Source organism: Protopterus annectens, chromosome 8.part0, assembly GCF_019279795.1.
Source record: "Protopterus annectens isolate FY-2018-M chromosome 8.part0, PAN1.0, whole genome shotgun sequence".
NCBI lineage: Eukaryota > Metazoa > Chordata > Ceratodontiformes > Protopteridae > Protopterus > Protopterus annectens.
Window position 1 is genome coordinate 745,769,479 of NC_056741.1, and position 21,379 is coordinate 745,790,857.

The window sequence follows — 21,379 nt, forward strand, 5'->3', positions numbered from 1 at the left end:
CTTTGAATCTTTACCACGTATTTCTGTTTTTCATTTTCTTCTGCCTTCTGTTCTACTACTCCACTGTTGCCGTCTTTTACTTCCTCTGCATATGTTTTCTTTTCCATCTCACCACTATTCTTCAGGATTGTTTCTGCATTTTCTCCATAATGTCCCCTCAGGAAACATCTCTTTCATTTTCTGGCTCACTCTGCATCACCATTTCTTTAAGTAAATCATCCTGCAACCCTCCTGACTGGAGAGATATAATTATACATCCATCATTTGCTGGCTCGCCTCCATCAAATAGGTTTCTTTGAAACATTTCCTCAGAATCCAGCACACATTCTCCGGTCTCAGTATTTGCATTCTCCTTCATTTCATTCTCTATTCCATCATTTTCTCCCCTCTCCATCTACCTCCCTTTTTTCTCCAGGCTGGAACAGGACATGCTCTTTCAAAATGGGTCCCACTCACACCCATGGTGAGTAGGAGAAGTTCCCTTATGCCCTGTACAAATTCCCCCTGGTTGTGTAAATACTAGCCAATGGGAATAATCCAGCCAACAAAGGAAAAATAAAAAAATAAATTAAAAAAAATGAGAAGGCTTGCTTGGTTATATTCACAAAGTTTACCATAGGATGTCAAATCTGTTAACTTGACTGTTCTTTTAGATAGAGAGGTATTGTTTGGTCCATCTTCTGCTGCAGTCCTTGAAAATATTTGCTAATAAAAGGGAAGTTAATCTAGGTGATCACTCAGATTTTTCAACTCATTGCCAAAATTTAACAGAGGCTTTCCATCCAGTTCAGGATCCTTTTATAGGAAACAGAACAGACACCATTAGCAAGGCTCAGGCAAACAGAATTTCAAAAATCAGTTTCAAGGAGGATGAAAAAGAAGGGGGAGCCCCCCAAAGCCAAGGACAGTCTAAACAGGCAGACTGATTCTATGCCATTTCTTGCATTTCTCTCTCCCTACTTTAGTATTCCAGTAAATATATCCCATAGTCTAGGTCTTCATAACTTCAGACAAGTAGGTTGTGTGAATTATTCAAAAAGGTAATATTTGGCCTAGGGGAGTCCCTACCTCCTTATCCGTCAAACAAAACTTGTCCATTTCCTCCAGACTTGGGGCATATGCTGTCTCCAGGGGTCATAGAACCGGTTTCCCAGGAACAAGCAGGGAAAGGATTTTATTCAAGAATTTTTCTGGTGCCAAAGTAAGAAGGAACTTACGAGGCCAGTCCTAACTCCCAAAATTCACCAAGTGCAATGATAGAGCCTCACCCTGGAAAACCACAACCTTGATTGTAGTATTCCCCCGAAAACATTAGTTCAAGATGCTGTCCCTACAGTCTTAGTTTTCATCCCTTCTCTCAGTTTTTTTGGTGACTGTAGATTTAAAAGATGCTTATCCCACCCCAATTCTAAAAAAATGTCATACGTTTCTTACGATTTTCTGTTTCAGCTTACATTTTCAGTTTTCAGTCTTATCCTTCGGGCAGACTACAATTCCAAGGGTATTTACAAAGTGTCTGGCACCAGTTTGCAGGGCATTCACTTTTCCATATTTACAATTATATTTGCAGAGTCCTTTGCAAATTGTCAAGAGTCTGTTGCTTGGGTAAAGGGCTTCTTGCTTTGTCTTGGGTTCCAGGTGAACATACCAAAATATTCTGTCATTCCTTCTTACAGAATAGTATTTTGGGGATGTTTTCTGGATACATTCCTCATGACGGCTTCTTCGTTGGGACAGAGTCAAACTTTGCAAGGAATAGTTAAGTGATTTTCTCCAATCAGTCTCTGATATCAACCGGGGAATGTCTCAGGGCCAATACATTTCTCATATTTTCTTTGGCCAGACTTGGCCAGACTTCACGACGAAGATTCAGTGTTTCTGTTTGGACCCAACACCATCATCTCATATCTTTTCAAATCTCATTGTTTGGGTTCAACAAAACCTAGGTCTCCCCTTCTTCCTTCCATACCTTACTCAGTATGTAACCAGAGGAGGTTCGGGCTTTGCTTGGGTAGTCTTTTCAGGGTGGTAAAAGTTCAAGCTCTGTGGAACAAGCCAGACAGACTGAAACAAACAAATGCCATAGAAATGATGGCAGTAGTAAATGCTCTCAAATCTCTAAACTATTTTTGGACTCCAGGGCCTTTGCTAATAACCACAACCAACATCACAGTGAAGCAGTACATAAATAAACAAGGGGAAACCAGATCATTTACAGACTGTGTGTGGTAGCCTGGGACCTAGCAACTCCTCCCAAATTCTTCCCATTGGGCTACCTACGTTGTCAGACTAAAACATCATTGTAGATGAGCTAATAGTATTTTTGTGATTCTTTCTGGAAGCATCCCTCATGACAGCTTCTTCTTCAGGAATGGAAATTGATCCCTGGGGTCTTCTAGGAATTGAACCATTTGTGGGGAACTCCTCAAATCAATCTGTTTGCCTCCATTCACAACAGACAGCTAAAGAAATTCTTGCTACAGGATTCCTTGCACACAAGCCTGAAAGATGGATACCTTTCTTTTTCCATGGGCAATAATATTCCTGTATACCTTTACACTGATAATCAAGGTCATTCTAAAGATTCAGAAGGACTCCTCAAAGATGTTTTTAGTGACTCTGTTTTGGCCCAGGCAACAATGCATGTTCTTCGTGTTTCACTGTTGCAGTCATCACATTTGGGTTATCTGCCTGCAGGTAGCCCTCAGCCGGCCTGAATACCAGAGCCTTGGATTCCTGCATTGGATGCTGTCACTTCTTCTATGACTTCAGGTCGTCAGGGGTACAAAACATGCAGCCGATGCCATTACATCAGTCTTTCTTGCCGCATGGTGTCCGAAGCAGAAGCAGTTTGCAAGTGCCGGTCGTCTGACTCCTGAAATTTTCGTTTTCGAGTTTCAGAACCAAAGTCTTCAAAAAAAGCTAAGTACCCCATTGGGGGTCCTTTTTCTTGCTCTTAACCAATGTCAGTAAAAGTTAACAATTGTCTTACCTGTGGAAAGTAAATACCGCATAAAGATTTTCATTCGTACTGCATTCCTTGGTTAGGCCCAGACCACAACGTCCCTCACTGTCGGTTTTGTGCCTTGTTCAACCCCCGAACTATTCATCGTCGGTCTATATTTGCAGCCAATTATTTCGGTACTCAGTATAACTATCCAGAAATGGCTTCGGTAAGCCATCCGACTACCGATATTCAGAAAAAGCGTAAGGATAAAGACAGAGACAGACCGCATAGGTCCAAAACTGCCGACGACTCATCCATTAAACTAGTCGCCAGTCCGCCGGTACTCAGTGAGGTGCTTTCGCAGCCCCTGATACCCGCTGCTTCAGATTCGCAGGCCTCTACTGAGACCCATTCGGAGTCCGGTATGCCGCGAGCTGCTTCTTCGAATATGGAACCTGCAGATGTCTCTACCTTGGATGGGTCCAGAGCTGCTGTGCAGCTTCTGAGGGTGTATTCAGGCCTACAGACTTGCATTTTAAACCGATGCCATCTTCTTTCTCCAGGCCTAAAACTCGACCCACGCCTAGAAAACCGATGTCCAAACCGCATGGTCAGGCCCGAATGCCTAAAAAACAGATGCTTAGAATGTCTGAAGATCTTGTTACTTTAATTAGGGGAAGCCAGCCTTCCCCCTCTAAGAGACCTAGAACTGATTTTCCTTCTGATTCTTCTGATCAGGATTCTGATATTTCTGTTTCTTCTGATTACCAGGATTTGCCCTTATCTACCTATAAGGATACTGATGCAGAGGATTCCATTCCCCCTGCTTCCCCTCCAGAAGATTTTTCTTTTAGTGAAACCTTGCACATTCTTAGGGAGCATTTCTGCTGGGAAAGCCAGGATTTCTCTGACTCCAGGAAGAGGCTTAGGGAACTCTTACTCCTTCCTCAACACAGGCCTTTAGCTATCCCTCGTGTTCTGGACATTGTAGATTATGCTTTCTTGGAATCTAGCCTGTCCCCAAACACTTTACCTCCATCTCCCAGAAAACCTGACTGGTATTACAGAGTACCTAACTCTCACAAGTTCCTCTTCAAGAATCCTACTGAGGATCCAGAGACTATTTCCCATGGACCAAAGGGCATTAAGGCTACTGCTGCCAAAAATCCTACCCCTTCTGATAGAGATTCTAGAGCCTTGGACAGATGGTGTACGAAGGTATACACTTCTGCTACTTTGGCCATTAGGGCTTTAAATTGCCAGTTTCATATATTAAAATACCAGCAGCATATTATGGGACTACATAAACAGAAAATGATGTTGATTCCTGACTGTGCTGAACACAAAGAATTACAGGATTTAATGCATTCTGTTGAACAAGTTGGAAAACATACTTTGCAGTGTGGTTTTGACTCTTTAGAAGCATCTTGCAGGGCTGCTGTCACTGGGTCTGTACTTAGAAGGCATGCTTGGCTTAAGGAGCAAAACTTGACAGATCATGTTAAAGCTAAATTACTGGATGCTCCCTTAAACCAAGACCACCTGTTTGGCAACAGAGCAGAAGAAGTCCTCAAAAAGATGTTGGAAAAAAGCTAAATCTATGCAAACTGTTAAAGATTTCCTGCAAGTACAGCCTCCCAGATTTAGTAGGCATTGGCCTTCAAAGAATTGGTCCTTTCCAGCCTCTTCAAGGCCTTCTCAGTCCAAACCCAGGAACAGCAGATCACCTAGGTTAGTCACAGGCTACGCACAGGCCTAAGCAGTGGGGGTGGGGGCCTTCCACTTCCAAAGCAAGAAGTAGTAAGACTCCCCCCTACGGAAAAATGACACAATGACTTAACCTTAACCCTTCCAAGCCCTTCTCAGCTGCCTGCTTCCTTAGGAGGAAAGCTCACCCTGCATGCAAGAAACTGGGAACTCATTACCCAGGACAAATGGGTTTTAAGTATAGTTTTCCAAGGATACAGATTCCACTTCCACACCCTACCAACCCCATACAGTTTGCCAGACCTACCCCAAAATCAGTGGGCAGAGGCTCAACAGCAGGTTCTCTCTTTTCTAAGTATCAGGGCTATTCAACCTGTCCCAGAAGAAGAAAGGGTTTTGTTCAAGACTTTTCTTGGTACCCAGAAAATACAGCTCCTGGCATCCTATCCTGGACCTCTCTATTCTAAACACCTTTTTGGTAATCCCAAAATTCAGAATGCTAACACTTTAACAGCTGCTTCCTATGTTAGGCAAAGATGCCTGGTTGGCAACCTTAGACTTAAAGGAAGTTTACCTGCACATTCCAATAATGGAATCTTGCAGGAAATATCGATGCTTCAGGGCAGGCTCCATGCACTATCAGTTCTCTGCACTTCCCTTTGGCTTATCTACTGTGTCCAGGGTATTCACAAAGTGTCTAGCTCCAGCCATTGCATTTTGCAGGCAGATAAATATTCAAATTTACCTATACCTGGACGATTGTCTGATTCAGGCAAAAAGCCAGGACTTGCTATTAAAACATCTGGCATTTGTAAAGAAACTTCTAACCTTACTGGGGTACACAATAAATAAAAAGAAATCTCACCTAGTACCCTGCCAACAGATTGTATTCCTGGGAGCAAGCTTGAACACAACTTCCCAGATGGCTTTCCTCACACCGGAGAAACAAGTTTATTTGACAGCTTACTTCAGACTACTGGCCACAAAGACCCAGCTATCTGCAAGGAAAATTCTGCAAGCCCTGGGGTTCATGGCCTCTTGCATTCTACTAATTACATATGCAAGACTGCATATGAGGAAACTACAATGGTATCTAAAAAACCTATGGAATCAACATTCTCAGGACCTGGAATCAATGATTCCTATCAATCCTTGTATAAAGACAGAGTTCCTTTGGTGGGCAGATGCCTGCTACCACAACAAGGGGCTCCCTTTCACTCTACCCCCTGCCGCCCAAACCCTAACAACAGACGCATCAGACTATGCATGGGGGGCTCACTTGGCAGGGCAGTGCATTCAGGGCAAATGGAACCCGAGACAGATGCACCTGCATATCAACCAAAAAGAAATGTTAGTTGTACAGAATTCCCTGAGAGCCTTCAAAGACCACATTCTTCCAGGACAATTATTGGTAAAGACAGACAACACCACAGTTATGTGGTACATAAACAAGCAGGGGGGAACTCACTCGTACCCTCTCTGCAGACTAGCCATGGCTCTTTGGAACACAGCCTTGAGCTACCAAGTGCACCTACAAGCTCAATTCCTGCCAAGCAAACTAAATTCACTGGCAGATGACCTAAGCAGAAATCTCATGGACCCACACGAATGGAAACTGGAACCAAAAATATTCAACCTATTGCGGAACAAATGGGGGATGCCGGAGATAGACCTGTTTGCCTCCCTTCAGAACTACCAATTGGACAAATTTTGCATAAGGACTTTCCACAGTCAAGCTTGGAAAGTGGATGCCCTGTTCTTTTCCTGGGAAAGCCTCTTGATTTATGCCTTTTCCACCTCTGCCTCTCCTCTCGAAGGTTCTGCTAAAGATCAAACAGGACAAGCCAAGGACAATACTGATTGCACCAGACTGGCCACACCAGCACTGGGTACCCCCTCTTGTGCAGTATGACACTGCTGGAACCATGCACCTACCTCAGACACCTTCCCTGCTGTCCCAGCAGGCGGGCCAGATTCTGCACTCTCAGCTTAAAAACCCTGAACCTTGCAGCCTGGCTAATTCCTTGAGCTCTCCGATAGTATCCTTCAGTAAGCAGGTGCTAGATGTCATTTTGGAGGCAAGGAGGCCTAGTACTAGAAAATCCTATGCTGAAAAGTGGAAAATATACTGTTCCTGGAGCAGCGGTGCCCAGCTTACCTCATATTCTGCAGTATTTAACAGAAATGCTCCACAAGGGCCTATCCTTCTCGTCAATTAAAAATCATGCCTCTGCCATTTCAGCTCATTATAATACTGAACCACCCCACTTCTCTCACCCCCTGCTAAAGCAGTTCCTCAGAGGGGCCAAAAATTTAAGAACCCCAGGCGAGCCCCTACACCAGCCTGGGACCTTAACTTTGTATTTGAAAAGCTCACTCTCCCTCCATTTGAACCAGCTGCAACTTCAGAGTTGAAATTCCTTTCTTGGAAAACAGCCTTCCTTCTAGCCATCACTTCAGCAAGAAGAGGGTCTGAATTGCAGGCCCTCATGGCAGTGGAGCCCTTCATTATCTTCCATGCAAATAGGGTTTCCCTCAGGACCAATCCTTCCTTCATGCCCAAGGTGGTGTCTAGTGTGGCCTTAAATCAGTCCATTCACATTCGTTTGCCTACCTTTTTCCCGAATCCACAAAACAAAGGAAAATGAATACTGCATTCTTTGGATGTGCACAGACAACTTAGATTTTATTTGGACAGGACTAAGCCTCTCAGAAAATCTGAACAGCTGCTAGTTGGCTTTGCTGCAGGGGCAGAGGGGAAGGCCATTTCAAAGCAAACCAATTGTAAATGGATAGCCCATTGCATTCATTTCTGCTATAAGCACCATGGAAAACCTACCCCACAAGGGGATAAGATCGCATTCCACCAGGGCTGCACTGCAGTCTTGCAGGGCTTAATAGCTGGTCCTAATGCTCTCTAACTTCCTCCTCCCTTCGTTAGCTTTGGGAATCAACCCAAATGTGATGACTGCAACAGTGAAACACGAAGAACATAGTGCAGTTGTGTACACTTACCATAAATGTAGATGTTCGAGTGTATTCACTGTTGCAGTCCTGGTTACCCTCCCTCCAGCCCCCTGACTTCTCTTGGCTCTACCTTTCCTTTTTTTTGTTGTATTTAAGCTTTCTGGTTTATTTGCTTTTTGTTGGAGGTGTACCATAACATATAATTGCTTCCCATTGTGGGGGCACCTGACATCTGGGGAAGAAAAACTGATGTAATGGTGTCGGCTGCATGTTTTATACCCCTGATGACCTGACGTCATGGAAAAAGAGACTGCATCCGATGCAGGAATCCAAAACTCTGGTATTCAGACCGGCTGAGGGCTATCTGCAGGCAGATAACCCAAATGTGATGACTGCAACAGTGAATACATTCAAACATCTACATTTATGGTAAGTGTACACAACTGTACTTTCTTCCTTCTTTTGGCTATGGCCAAGGACAATTACCACAAGCTTTCTCAGAGAATGTACTTGCTCGCAAAATACTTTTTTCAGTCCAACCCTCACCTTCATTATTTGACTGCCTGGATGATAGAGTTTTAAAACTTTTTAGGTACCTGTTTTCTGATGACGTGCAGCAAGTATTTAGGGAGGCTAAGAAACATGCTACTAGAAAATTGTATATATGTAAGTAGAAAAGATATCTTAGCTTGTACCAAAGTAAAAACAAGGACAATGTTTAAGTCCCAGAGACCTCTGGTTCTACAATATTTTTGCAAGTTATCCTCTGGCTTTTCTATAAAGATTCACTCTTTAGCCATTTCTGCTTGTCTGCCTGTAGATCCCCTTTCTAACTGGCTTCAAGTTAAACATTTTTTGAAAGGGGTTCTGCATATATCTCCTCCTAGAAAACAGGTGGATCCTTCTTGGGATCTCAATTTTGTTGTAGAGAAGCTTACACTTTTTCCATTTGAACCAGCTCATGAGGCTGAATTGAAGTTTTCTAGTTTGGAAAACAGTATTACTCACTGTTCTGACTTCTACAAGAAGTGTCACTGAGTTGCAGGCTGTTACAGTGAGTCAGCTTTATCACGTGTTTCATAAGAATTGGGGTTATCTTCCATAATTTATGCCTAAATTGGTTTCATGTTTACATTGTCAAGCTGTTAATCTTCCTGTCTTTTTTTCTGGCCTTAAATAAGGGAGAAAGGGTTTTACATATTCTGGATGTCCACAAGCAGCTCAGATACAACATCAGCAGGACTAAAACCTTCAGGAGCTCAGATCAACTGCATTTTGTCCTGTGAAGATAAGAAAAAGAGACAATCGGTGTCAAAACATACAATTTACAAATGGTTGTCTCATGCCTTTGTTTTTTTTTTTTTTATTATTCATACTATTACGAGTCACTTCCAAGCATTGCCCATTCTACTAGGGCATTGGCTTCTTCGGCTTTTCAGAAATGACATTCCTCTTCTAGGTTTAGAGCAGGTTTTGATAGAGCTGTTCTCTAAGGGGTCCTGCACTTTGACTCTTCTTCCTCCCTTTCTTTGTAAGTTCTGGTAATCTACCCATTATTGTTGTTGTTATATTATTATTATTGTTATAATATTATTATAATATAATATTCTTATTACTACTACTATTATATAGATGATTGCAACAGTGAACTAATGATACAAAGACATGTGTCTGGAGTGTTTCTCCCTGGGCCTCTGCTGAAAATTGGCTTTGTTCCAAGTCAGACTTTCTCGGTAAACAAATGTTAAATAAATGATGAACATAGTATCATAATGTAAGTTAACATAACGGTAGATGTTCAAATTGATCAGTGTTGCAGTAGGGACTCCCTCCCTCCATCCCCCTTTTTGTGGTGGTGTTTTTGTTTGGCCAGGATGTGAATATATTTTTATTTACCTTATTCTCCTAGCATATACATGAAAGACAGGGCTCTAGCCTCCCTTACTCTGAGGTAAAAAAGCTCTAAAATGTGGTGCCCAAACCACTAACGTTGTACTGCTCTCCTTGAGCTGTTCAGTGCATTGGGGGAGTGGTAGGTACCCTAAATATTTGAAAGCTGGTTGTCATATTATTAACAGGCTATGACCCATATATCTTATAATGATCTACACAAACATCTACTGTTATGCTAAGTTAATTAACACAACTGTTCTTTCTCATCTTACAGAACTGTCTTTATAGGTGCAAAGCTTAATACTCGGCATTGCCACTCCTCACAGAGAGTCCTGGTTTTGGCAGCTTATTTGGTGATGCTTCTCAGGGTTCAGGCTTACATCCTGTTTGCAGCTTCCAGTTTTGATCTCTTCTGCATTCTGTATGGTGACACTTCTGCACCAGAGGATGAGGATATTTTAGTGAACTGTGAGGTGGCAGTGGCTGCACTGGGGCCACATGGTCAGAGAGCTTCTACTCATATCTGATCTTTCAACAGACAGTGGAGTAGTCCCCCTGATCTCCATCTGGCCTCCTGTTCTTAAGCTGAATCCATCACAGGTTCTGATGACAGTCTTTTGCAGGTTTGGTGAGGAGCTCACTTTGACTTCACATTAATACAGAGCATTTTGTAAACCCTTCTCCTGGGAGAAGGGGCTCCGTATTAGCCATCTCAAACTTCTAGTATTCATTTTGGCCCTTAGAATAGAAACTGTGCCTGGGGCTTTTGCTGATTCAGCCAGGCATCCAGTCCATCATGTGATATTTAAACAAGCTTCACGTGAATCATAGTCCCTCCAGAAGCATGGATGAGATACACATCTTGCATTGGGCTATAGACAAAGAAATCACTCTGAGCATTTCATATTTCATAGGCTGTAAAAGTGCTGGCTTCATCAGTCAATCATCCAGTCCTAACCTGAACCACTGGGATATGGGGCCATGTCTTTACTGGATCCTTCAAAAGTGGGCCCTTCCAAAGATAAAGTCAGTTTGCCACACAGAACAATGTTCTTCCAGTCTGCTTTGTGTCCTAGGCTGGTGTGGAGTTATTGGTGGGTATGATCTGAACCCTATAATGTGGGAGATTCTTGCAATGCTTTCATCCTTTCCAGTTGAATTCCTGTTTTATTCCAAAGTTTAACTCAGTATATGGCAGCAGTTAGTTAATTAGATGCCATATTCCTGACTGCTGGCTAGCTAGCCAGGTATTACCCAGAGCTCAGAGTAAAAAGAAACATTACATGTGAGAAAATAATTTTAACTGTCATTTTCTTGTATGATTTGGACATCAGCTACACTATGGCTGGGGTTTGTGTCAACTGTTTCTAATGATCACAGTTTTGTGGAGGACATGGTTGTGTCAGCTGTCCAATAAGTTCCTTATGAAAGTGCTGTACTTCATCCTGCCTTTGAGGAACCCCTTCCTTTCGTGAGATTTAAACTTCACGACTGATTAGTTTGGTTGTCTCTGAGAGGAATGCACTGATTCAACAATACTGAAGTTTGATTCCTGAAAAACTTTTTTCTGACTGCTATCACCTCTGGTTACAGGATCTGATAGTTGCAGGCCCACTTTTTTAGGGCACCGTGGCTGGTCTTTCACAAATGTTACATATTCCTTTAGAACTAATTCACAATTCCGAATAAAACAACGGTTGCCACTTTGTCCCAGAACCAGTACATTCATCTTCAAATTTTTGTCAGGAAGTAACCAGAAGAGAGTCCCTCCTCATGTCCTGGATATGTAGCTTCAGCTTAGTTTTAACTGAGGCAGGTGTATAAGTTTAGTGGGGACACCAGACCACTACCTCTTTGCTGTAGGATTGTTATTCATCAAACGTTTTCAAACTATATTGCCAACTTCATTTTATTTTGCTTTCAGCTGCCTTACTACCTACTGGAAAATATTGCAGTAGATGTCCACTCTTCTATAGGTATGTCTACCTCCATTGTCTGCTTTATGGCCACCTTCCCCAAGCATTGTCTCAACTGTGACTCCCAGAATTGGACCTATTTTTGATGATCACTGTTTTTCAGAACTCTGTCTTCTGATCCTTGGTCCCTGGCTGTCATTCAGCTCCTTCCATCTTGGTGGACCTGCTGATTTTGTAATTCAGTGAAATTTTTGACCCATTAAGGAGGGTCGGTCTGTACTGTTAACCTGACATTCCCCATGTTCTTGCACTGCATCTCTGCATAGTTGTAGCTGTTAGAATTACCCATAAGTTGGGCAAGTACATAATGTGTTATTAGCATAGATGTGAAATTTTCTTTATTTCTTGTCAAAAACATGCTTTTTCAGTGGCTGAAGGTATATTTGCAAGGACTGGGGCCAGGCATGTTTGTATGGTCTGCTTATGACATTGCAGAGTTCATTGGGCATAAACACCTCCAGGTGTAATAGCTGGTGAGGAATAATATTTAAATTGCCAGCAGAGAAGAGTATGACCCTAATCTTTCACCCTTCAAGGAAGGCCTTCTGCTAGATCAGCAGATCCAGCAAGAATGTATTTGTTATTTGTAGATCTGTACAATATGTAGCTACAACTGGACTATAGCTATAGCTTGCCACTATAATGGCACTTATTTTGAAGTCATGTAACAAAGTTTGTGAAATTTTGTAATACATTGATAGATGTTAACTGTTTCAGCAGTCATTTACATGGGATTTCAACACTAGGTGTGATTTCTATAAGTTGAAGATTGTAAAAAAAAAAAAAAAACTATTTACGCACAGCACTAAAATACCACATTTCTCTCTTCTGTTTGAGTATTAGCTCTTTGCAGAGGCCCGTGAATGCATGAACTTGCTGTCTCAGAAACTAGGAACACAGAAGTTCTTCTTTGGTGATTCGTAAGTACTAAAGAGAGCTAAGTGTTTGACCTTTTGAGAGCTGTCTGTTCCACAGTACTGTAATATCATAATGGATTGTTATATGCTATTCATAGCAGTTGTTTGATGTTTTATTTATTTATTTATTTATTTAAATTTGTTGACCGGGAGTGTCCGACTGGACGTGGGTCCATTTTCAGCAGAGGCCCGGGGAGAAAAGCTCCACAGTAAAATAAACAGACAGTAGTTACATTGGATTACATAGTGATTAACAATTTAACATAGAAATTACTTACAACATATTTACAGATGAAGAACATAGTACATCAGTAGACAATTAGAATCTTTATCTGTGAAGTACATAACAGGCATTAACAAATGTAACAATGAGAAGTTCCTGCTGTATAATAAGTACTAGGCTTATGAGCATCTGAGCTTGCTATCATCAAGGTAGTTAGTGGAGGTGAAAGAAAGGTAGTAGTTGGATGGGATGGATGATATTAGAGTGGGAGTTGCAAGGGCATAGCCAGCATGTTTTTAGGTGCGCTTTTAATAAAGTTTTGAAGTTGGTGCATGATGGCACGGAGGTAATTGTGGGTGGGAGTGAGTTCCATAATTTGGCTATGGCGCAAGAGAATAGTGCTTCACCAGCAGAGTTATTGGCTTTAGTGATCTGCAAGTGACTTTTTTGCTGGATCTTAGTGGTCTGGTGGTGCGATAGGGTTGGAGTAGATTCTGGAGGGATGAGACATTTAGTGGATGGTTTACTAGTTTGTTGGTGAGTGAGTTGATACCACTGAAGGAGGTGAGGGAGTTCAAGCCAGCCCAGTTCAGCAAGTGAGAGACAGTGGTGACTACGGTAGGATGCCCCTGTGGTGAATTTTGCAATTTTGTTGTAGCAGGTCTCTAGCTTGTTTAGATCACATTGCCTTAGCTTGGTATATACTGGAGAGGCATAAAGTAGGGTGGAGATAAGGTGGGAATTTGCTATTGAAATCTTTGCTGCTTTGGTGAGAAATTGTTTATTTCTGTATAATGCTCCTAGTTTTTGTGGACTTTTTATGGTCATGGATATGTGAATGTCAAATTTTAGTTTATTGTCTATTTCCACTCCTAGCAATTTGGTGTGTTCAGTTGGGTATATAGTGGTGGTGTCTTTTGCTGTGATAAAGTGAGAGTTGTTTTGAGTATGTTTGGTGGGTTGGAAGATGAGTAGTTTAGTTTTGTTTGGGCTGAGTATTAATTGGGCATCGGATAACCATGTTTCAACAGAGGAAAAGGCTTCCTGTGTGACTTTTTGCAGTTTGGGTAGGGACTGGGCTGAGCAGATGATGGTAGAGTCGTCTGCGTATTGGATGAGTGTGCCGTGTTTGGTGGCAGAGGCTGGATTATTGGTGTAAACAGAGAAAAGTAGGGGTCCAAGGATGGATCCTTGGGGAACCCCTATGGAGACAGGTAGTTGGGGAGATATGTCATTCTGCCATACAACGGATTGTTGGCGGTCAGACAGGTAACTCTGAAACCAGTTGGTGACTGATTGTGAGAAGGATAGGTTATTGAGGACAGAGATAAGTTGTTTGTGTGGGACCATGTCAAATGCTTTAGATAGGTCTAGGAAAGTAGCAGAGGAGAGATAGCCATTGTTTTATGCTGAAGGATAGTGTGTGTAAGGGAGAGTAAGGCAGTCGAAGTGCTATGGTTTGGAAACCATGCTGAGTACTGGAAAGGAGGTTGTTAGTAAGGAGGTAGTGTGAGACCTGAGAGTGTATGCATCTCTCTAGTATTTTGGAGGGTGGAGAGAGAATAGCTATGGGGTGGTAATTGGTTAGTTCTGCAGAGGGTCCGCCTTTGTGGAGGGAATTATATGTGAGACTTTCCACAATGTGGGAACGTAACTTTCTGACAGAGATCGGTTAATCAAGATGGATACTGGGTAGGCCAGAGCATCAGCTGCGATTTGTAGGTATTCACTTGGGAGGTTGTCTGCTGCTAATTTGGTGGGTTTAAGTTTAGTTAATGTTTTTTATGTTGGAGGTAGGTACAGGAGAAAAGAGAAGGCAGTGGGGAGATTACTAGTTGAAGGTGTGGGTTGGAGGGAGGGTTGTGTTGTTTAGCTAGTGATAGTATGGTTTGGGTGAAGTGTGTGTTGAATGAGGTAGCAATATTTTCTGAGGAGTGAGGGATGTTAGGAGGAGGGTACTGACTTTACCTGGGTGGAGGATGGAGTTTATGGAGGACCAGAATTGTTTGGGGCTGTGTTGTGAGGAGTCTAGGGCAGACTGGTAGTATTGGAATTTGTCCCGTTTATTAGCTTTTTGACTCTATTCGTAGTTCTAGGAATTTCTGTCTAGCTGGGGTTTTGGTTTTGCCAGTGCTCCCAGGCTTTATCCCTGTTTTTCATTTCTGACTTAGTGGTTTTCTGTAGCCATGGGGAGGGTTGTGCTTTGGTTCTGAAAAATCTTATGGGGGCATGGTAATTAAGGATGTTCAGGAAGGTAGTATTAAAAGATTCAACTGCGTCATCTAGACTGAGGTACTTCAGAGCATGCCAGTTACATTCTTTGAGGGATGAGATGAATGTGAGTGGGTTAAAGTTTATTTTACGTGTTGGATAGATGACATGTTTAGCTTGGTACAGGTATTTTTTTAGTAGGAATGTTGGGGAGTGATCACTGAGGCTGTCTGATAAGCAGCCTGTTATATATGACTGGGGGTTCTTACTGACTAGTATCCAATCCAGGGTAGAGTGCTTGCTGGAGTTTTTATTTATCCTTGTTGGTGACTGGACTAGTTGGGTGAAGCCATGAAGGTGTACATGATGGGTTGGATTGTTGCCAGAACAGGATTGCCAGTCAATATTGAAATCACCTAAGATGATAGTTTCTTGGGGGAGATGGTGGTTAGACCAGCTGAGGAGGTTTTCTAGTGGAGGGATGTTTTGGCCAGGTGGGAAGTAGCATCCAATTATGTTGATGGTTTTGTTTTGGTTAATTTTGAGGTTGGTATATATTATTTCTTCATTGCTTATTTGTGGAGCTGATGATTTTAAGATCTGGATGTTTAGATGTTGTTTAAATATTATAGCTACACCACCTCCTTTTTTGTTTAGCCGGTCTACTCTTAGTATGCCGTAACCTGTAGGGAGTATTTGCTCACTGGTAATGTGAGGTTTTAGCCAGGTTTCTGTCAGGACGACTATATCTGGGGAGTATAAGTCTATGGTGGCATGGAGTTCATGGACTTTTTTGGATGTACTTCTAATATTTAGGCTTAGTAGAAGGAAGTCACTTGGCTTTCTATTGGCTGTAATATGGGAGAAGTTGTGATTTCTAGTCTGATTATGAGGATTGGGGTTGGAGATGGTAGGGCCAGGGTTGTGGTGGATGTCTCCACTTAGGGCTAGTTTTGATATGCATGAGATTATTAGTTTTCTCAGTTTTTGAATGTGTTTGTTTATAAGGGAAATTTTATGATTGTTCTCTGTGGGTAATAGGTATGGTGGGAGGGTTACTATGTTAAGTTGTAGGGATGCTTTACGTTTGAGTAATATAGTTGGTAGAATATGTAGGGGGTGCATAGGGATGGTTCTTGAGCTGGTGGGAGGGGAGCTGAGTGTGGGTGAGACATGAGTGGTGGTGTGAGTAGTAGTACAGTGGTAGTGGTTGAGTGGGGGAATGATGGAGCTTTGGTAGGATGTAAGATATGCAAGGAGAGTGCATGCAGTGAGCAAAGGAAAGGTATGCTTGTACATGTCAGTTGAGGAGGTGTGATAGTAGAGGGAATATGGAGGAGGTAGTGTTGGGTTAGCGCTGTGGTTGGCTATTGGAAAGATGGGAGGGGTTTGAGTGCTATAAAGGTGGGACCACTGGGGGCAGGAGGGAATAGGGGGCAGGGTGGGGAGTAGAGACCCTGTTTGTTTCCAGCCCCTCATACAAGAACCTATCACAAAGCAAGACAAGTATGTGTTAAGAACAATCACAATTGACTAAGGACTGCTCTGAAACTGTAAGTCTTGTCTTAATTTCTCAGGTGGAAAACCAGGATAACCTTGTATCAGTAGGCTACTGTGGTATAGTTTAAATAAACAAACACACAGTATTGATCAGTTATGGATACTATTTGCTAACAGAAGGGAATAAGAGAAAGTGGAAGATGTGTGTGGTGGTGGTAAAGCACAGAGCTCTCCAGGGGAAAATGAAGATTGGCTCAAACAGTTAGACACATACTCAAAGTTAACTGTAGCTGTTTGCAGACAGTTCAGACCCGGACTCCACTTTTCTTATAGGAATGTTAAAGGTGGTACTGCAGTTGAATACTTAAGAGTGGTGTTAGGTCTAGAAAAGAAGAGTACAGAGAGGAGTAAGCACTTTTGAGATGGTAAATATATATTATAAAGATTATAAAAAACACACTGAGCAAATAGCTACCACATGCAATGTCCTGAACCACTACTTAGTATATGCAGATACTGAGCCAATTGGAAGAACATTAGAAAACAACCAGACAGTTATGCAGCCACAGATAAAAATATAGCGAGCAGCAATCTGTCGTGGTTCTCTAATGTGATTCTGTCCACCAGTAACAGCACAAACTTATAGAAATAATTTAGACACTAGTATGAGCTGTCTACACACAACACTATTACATGAATAACATTAGTGAACAAGGTGCAGCTATGCAAATAGACCATACATACTATTATACTAGTAACAACTTGGTGCATGCCATAGTAACATCAAAAATAAAGCATAAAACATATTAGATGTCTAACACAATTCAACATAAACGTATACAGTTGTAAAATGTCTAATACAATTCAACATAAATAGGCATTTACAGTTGTAAAACACTTACTGGAGAGACACTGAGCCTTCATGGGGCCTGTAGCAGAGTGGATTGTAGTTTTACAAATGGTGCCTGCCACAGGTAATATTTATTAACTCTGGGATTGTCTTAATGTAATAAACAGGGAAGGGGAGGGGAGAATAAGGGTGTGAGCAGGCAGTTCTTTGTACTGCTGCTAATGAGCCAAAGCAAGAAAAGTATGTGTTAAGAACAATCACAATTGACCAAGGACTGCTCTGAAACTGTAAGTCTTGTCTTAATTTCTCAGGTGGAAAACCAGGATAACCTTGTATCAGTAGGCTACTGTGGTATAGTTTAAATAAACAAACACACAGTATTGATCAGTTATGGATACTATTTGCTAACAGAAGGGAAGTTCATAAGTTCTGCCATTGCATTTTATCATATTACAAAAGGAACTGGGGCATACTTTCTTAGTTATGCAATGCATTTGTCCCAAACACAAGTAGCTGTCTTCAGCAGCTAGTGATACTTCATTGTTTGGAAGGAGGAGACAGTTCTGCAACAAATGAATGTTTTTTTTGTTATTTGGACTCAGGGGGTGTTCTTTGGTGACTGGCAGTACATAGTTATTTAGACAAAGGGATAGTTCATCTTCTATTAGACCACAGGCTTGCCCTGTGTCTATTTAAATCCTGTCTTGTTATAATGTCCGTAGTCATTCCATGCTTTGTCTTTTCTTATTAGGTAGTATCAGTTGAGTGCCAAGTGTTACATGAAGGAAATATGTGTAGCTATGCAGGAAGACCATTAAGGAGTCCATGTGTAGAGCAGATGATCATATGTTTAGACTTGACAGTGGCAGATGACGAAGATTATCTGGAAATTCGATAGATGGTGATTATACTGATGCTGGTGTGAAGTAAATATAATAATCATTTGTCAGTGGTGATTGTTTCATTGTACTTTTCTTAAGAGGTAGAATCATATAAATCCCATTGGTAAGAGGCAAAGATTTCTCCTACTTTTTTCCAGTGGTTTGAGTTTGGCTAGTGGCACAGACACTGGAGGATTAGTTTAGCAGATTATCTGGCCAAAAGCCTGCAACAAATATTTTTTTCTTGGAGGGTGGAGCTTGACATGATACAATGAGTCACGGCAACACTGATCTGTAATGGAGATTGTTTGTGTCAAATTGATCTGTAGTAGATGTGGTTTGTAGAACCAGTCAGCTGTCCTTAATGTGATTTGGTGTATAAACTGGGGTAATGGAGGTATGCATGGTATAATGTCTGTTTTCACATCATTGAACTTAATGATCCCACAGTCAGTATTGTATGTGGATTTGAGGAGCTGTCAGTAGCCACAGCAGAAAGATGGGAATAGATAACATGAAAGGTTTGATAAGCTTCACTCCCTGCCACCCTTGGAAGTCTGAACTTCAGAGTTTAGTATTTTCCCGGTGAAAGATGAGAACATGGTCCATGGCTAGGTAATCCTTTCCATTTCAATCCTTCAGTACATAGGCCTGTGTTTGGACCTTGGCTTCTGGTACCTCAAATGAAAGCTTTTTCTCTAGATGCTCTTTTTTTTTTTACATTAAGTACACAGCTCCCAAGAACATGCTGTTTCTGACTTGGTGAGCCTTTGAACTGTATGCATAGGTACATGCAACGTTGCACCCATTGAGTGATCATATACTCACATTATATATGTATATGTGTGTGGTGGTGGGGGCAGGCAGGCATGTGTGTGCATGCGTGGACACACAGTCTTATCACAAACATAGGAGTATTTTTGACCTGATTAGCCATTAGGCACTTCCTGTCCTTAGAGTGCTGCACAATTGGCATTGCAACAGTATGCATCCCCCAACACCCACACACTGAAATCCTGTATAGATGTTGCAGGATAGAGTGCTATTACTTCAGTCCTCAATGAGGATCAGGCCCTTCCTTAAATCACCCATCCCTATGTGGAAATTTGTCTTCTGTCCTTAAAATCACAGTGCCTGCAACATTTTTTTTCTGATAAGCAAAATACTTTACCCCTATAGCAGCCATATATAAAATTTTGGGTCACTGTGTAAAATATTCACTGTTAAAAAGGCTTTCCTTACATGTATGGTTTGCTTTGAAGATATGTCTGCAATACAGCTTTGGAGATGGAAGTACTCAGCCGTGAAGGTAAGGAGTTTGCATTTTCCATAGTAAATGTATGCTAGTAATTCTGTGGTTTGCAAGGAATTTGTTCCAGATTTTCCGTATAAAATTCATATTTGAATAACTTCATGAAAGTTTTCGGGCTTTGTACAGAAAGCAGTTTTATACCACAAGTAAGTCTCTTTTTGGACTAAAAATATTTTGGCCTACTTGGAAAATGTTATTTCTGATGTTGTGGGAAAAAGTTATGATTTAGTAAGTCTTGTATCAGTGTTTTCTTCCATGCTGCTCCATCATTTCTGCTCATCAGCCACTGTTCTTCACTGTACTGCCCTATCCCCTTCCACCTACCCTTTTCCTGTTCCCCAATTTTCTCATTAAAGGTCATCTGTAATTTGTTTTTTCACATGACAGTCTTCCTAGCTTCATGGAGGGGGGAGAGAGACACATGACAGCTTATAGTGAGGACTGGGGAGAGTAGAGTCTTTTTTGAAAAAGACTGAATGGAGGTCAGAAATTATCATTACGAGGCAGCCTGTTTTAAGGGAATAGTAAATCTCATGGCACACACTTTCACACACTGCCTGTTAGAGATATATTGTTCCCTTGCCCCTCACTTAAAGCTGTTGCATTCTATGAGACCTTTGGCTTCCACTATCTGGTCTGCAGAAGCACTGGAATGTCCCGCATATAGACAATTTTTCCAGCAGTGTTCATGACTTATTGGAATCCACTGCAGGGAGATGTCTGCCTAATCAGCCCTACTGCCAATTCTTTATTGATGATTTGGAATGGATTGACCCTTTCTCAGTACAGGGACATAAATTTGCATCCCAGATAGAAGGGGAAGTCAGTCCACATTATCTCCAGTTCCTTTTTTGCCCCAAGTGTATGTTATATTTTTGTGTGACATTTCCTAGTTGCTCATTCCAGTCTCTGCCACAGTGCTTAGGCCTGCAGAATTCTATGAAAGGTAAATACTTAGTTGGGGAAATATTTCTGTATTCCCAATATCCTTATTGTTCTTTCATTGGTGAATGATTTCCAGGGCAAGTTTTTTCAGTTTCCCTTGGCATGTCTAATGTGGGTTTGAAAAGCCTTTGCTACTGCAGGCATTAAATCCCGTATAAGGATTTGCATTTGAAGTGCTTTTTTTTCCCCTTCCTTTTTCTTTGCTTTGAAAAGTCCATCCATATTATAGATTGCTATGTTTGTATGGATGTTACTGGGAAAACCCAGAGTTTAGACTAGCAGATTGCAGTCGCTCTTTCAGGATGGCCATTGCTGCCCAAATTGTAGGCTCTCATCATTCCCATTTATAGACATTTCTTAACCACATTAGGCCAGCCGGACACGAGTAAACTTTTTGGGGGCAACCTGGGAGCACTGTCTGGTTAAATTTCTTTCTCAGAGTGACACAGTTGGCAAATGGAGGTGAAAAGAATCAAACTTTGTACCTTTGGTACAGAAAGCAGCTGATCAACAGTCCACGGCCTAAATCTCTAAGCTAACTACCAATCCTTTCCCTGGAAATGGAGATATACAACCATGATACACTCATGTTACAGGCTGTACAGGTATAGCAGCCCAAGTGTCCCATCTGGGCCTGTCACCTTTCAAGATTAAGAAACTAGCTAAAGAACAATGTTATGATGTGACAAAGCATATAGCAGGCCTCTACCCAGCCCTTCACTTCAGTCTGTCAGCCTGTTAAGAAAGAAATGGGGTCCCATTTAAGAGGGAAAAGGGGACTCTCTCCACCTATTAGGTTGGATTCAAGTTTAGAGGAGTCAGCACTAGTGTTGCCACCTATCAGTTTTTTTTTTTCCGGACTATCCGGAAATCAAACTGATTATCTGTTAGTACAGAAAACACTGTGCAAACTCTGGTTTTCTGTTTCAAAAAAAGAAACAGACTATCGGAGTTTGTTAAATCGGCATATTCACAAAATGGGCAGAAAGTGGGTGGGAAAGGAGAGGAAACAGGCAGAGTTATGGGAAGTGTGAGGGGTGTGTCCTTGGT

At 41.8% G+C, this 21,379-nt stretch overlaps 1 protein-coding gene across 1 annotated transcript in view; it reads left to right on the plus strand.

Moving 5' to 3' along the window:
* Positions 1–21,379, plus strand: part of MTX1 (metaxin 1) — a 422,578-nt gene that overhangs the window by 255,184 nt on the left and 146,015 nt on the right. Inside the window, exon 6 of the mRNA XM_044080203.1 lies at positions 12,334–12,410. Within this exon, the coding sequence (XP_043936138.1) occupies positions 12,334–12,410 (77 nt within the window). The remainder of the gene's footprint in view (positions 1–12,333; positions 12,411–21,379) is intronic.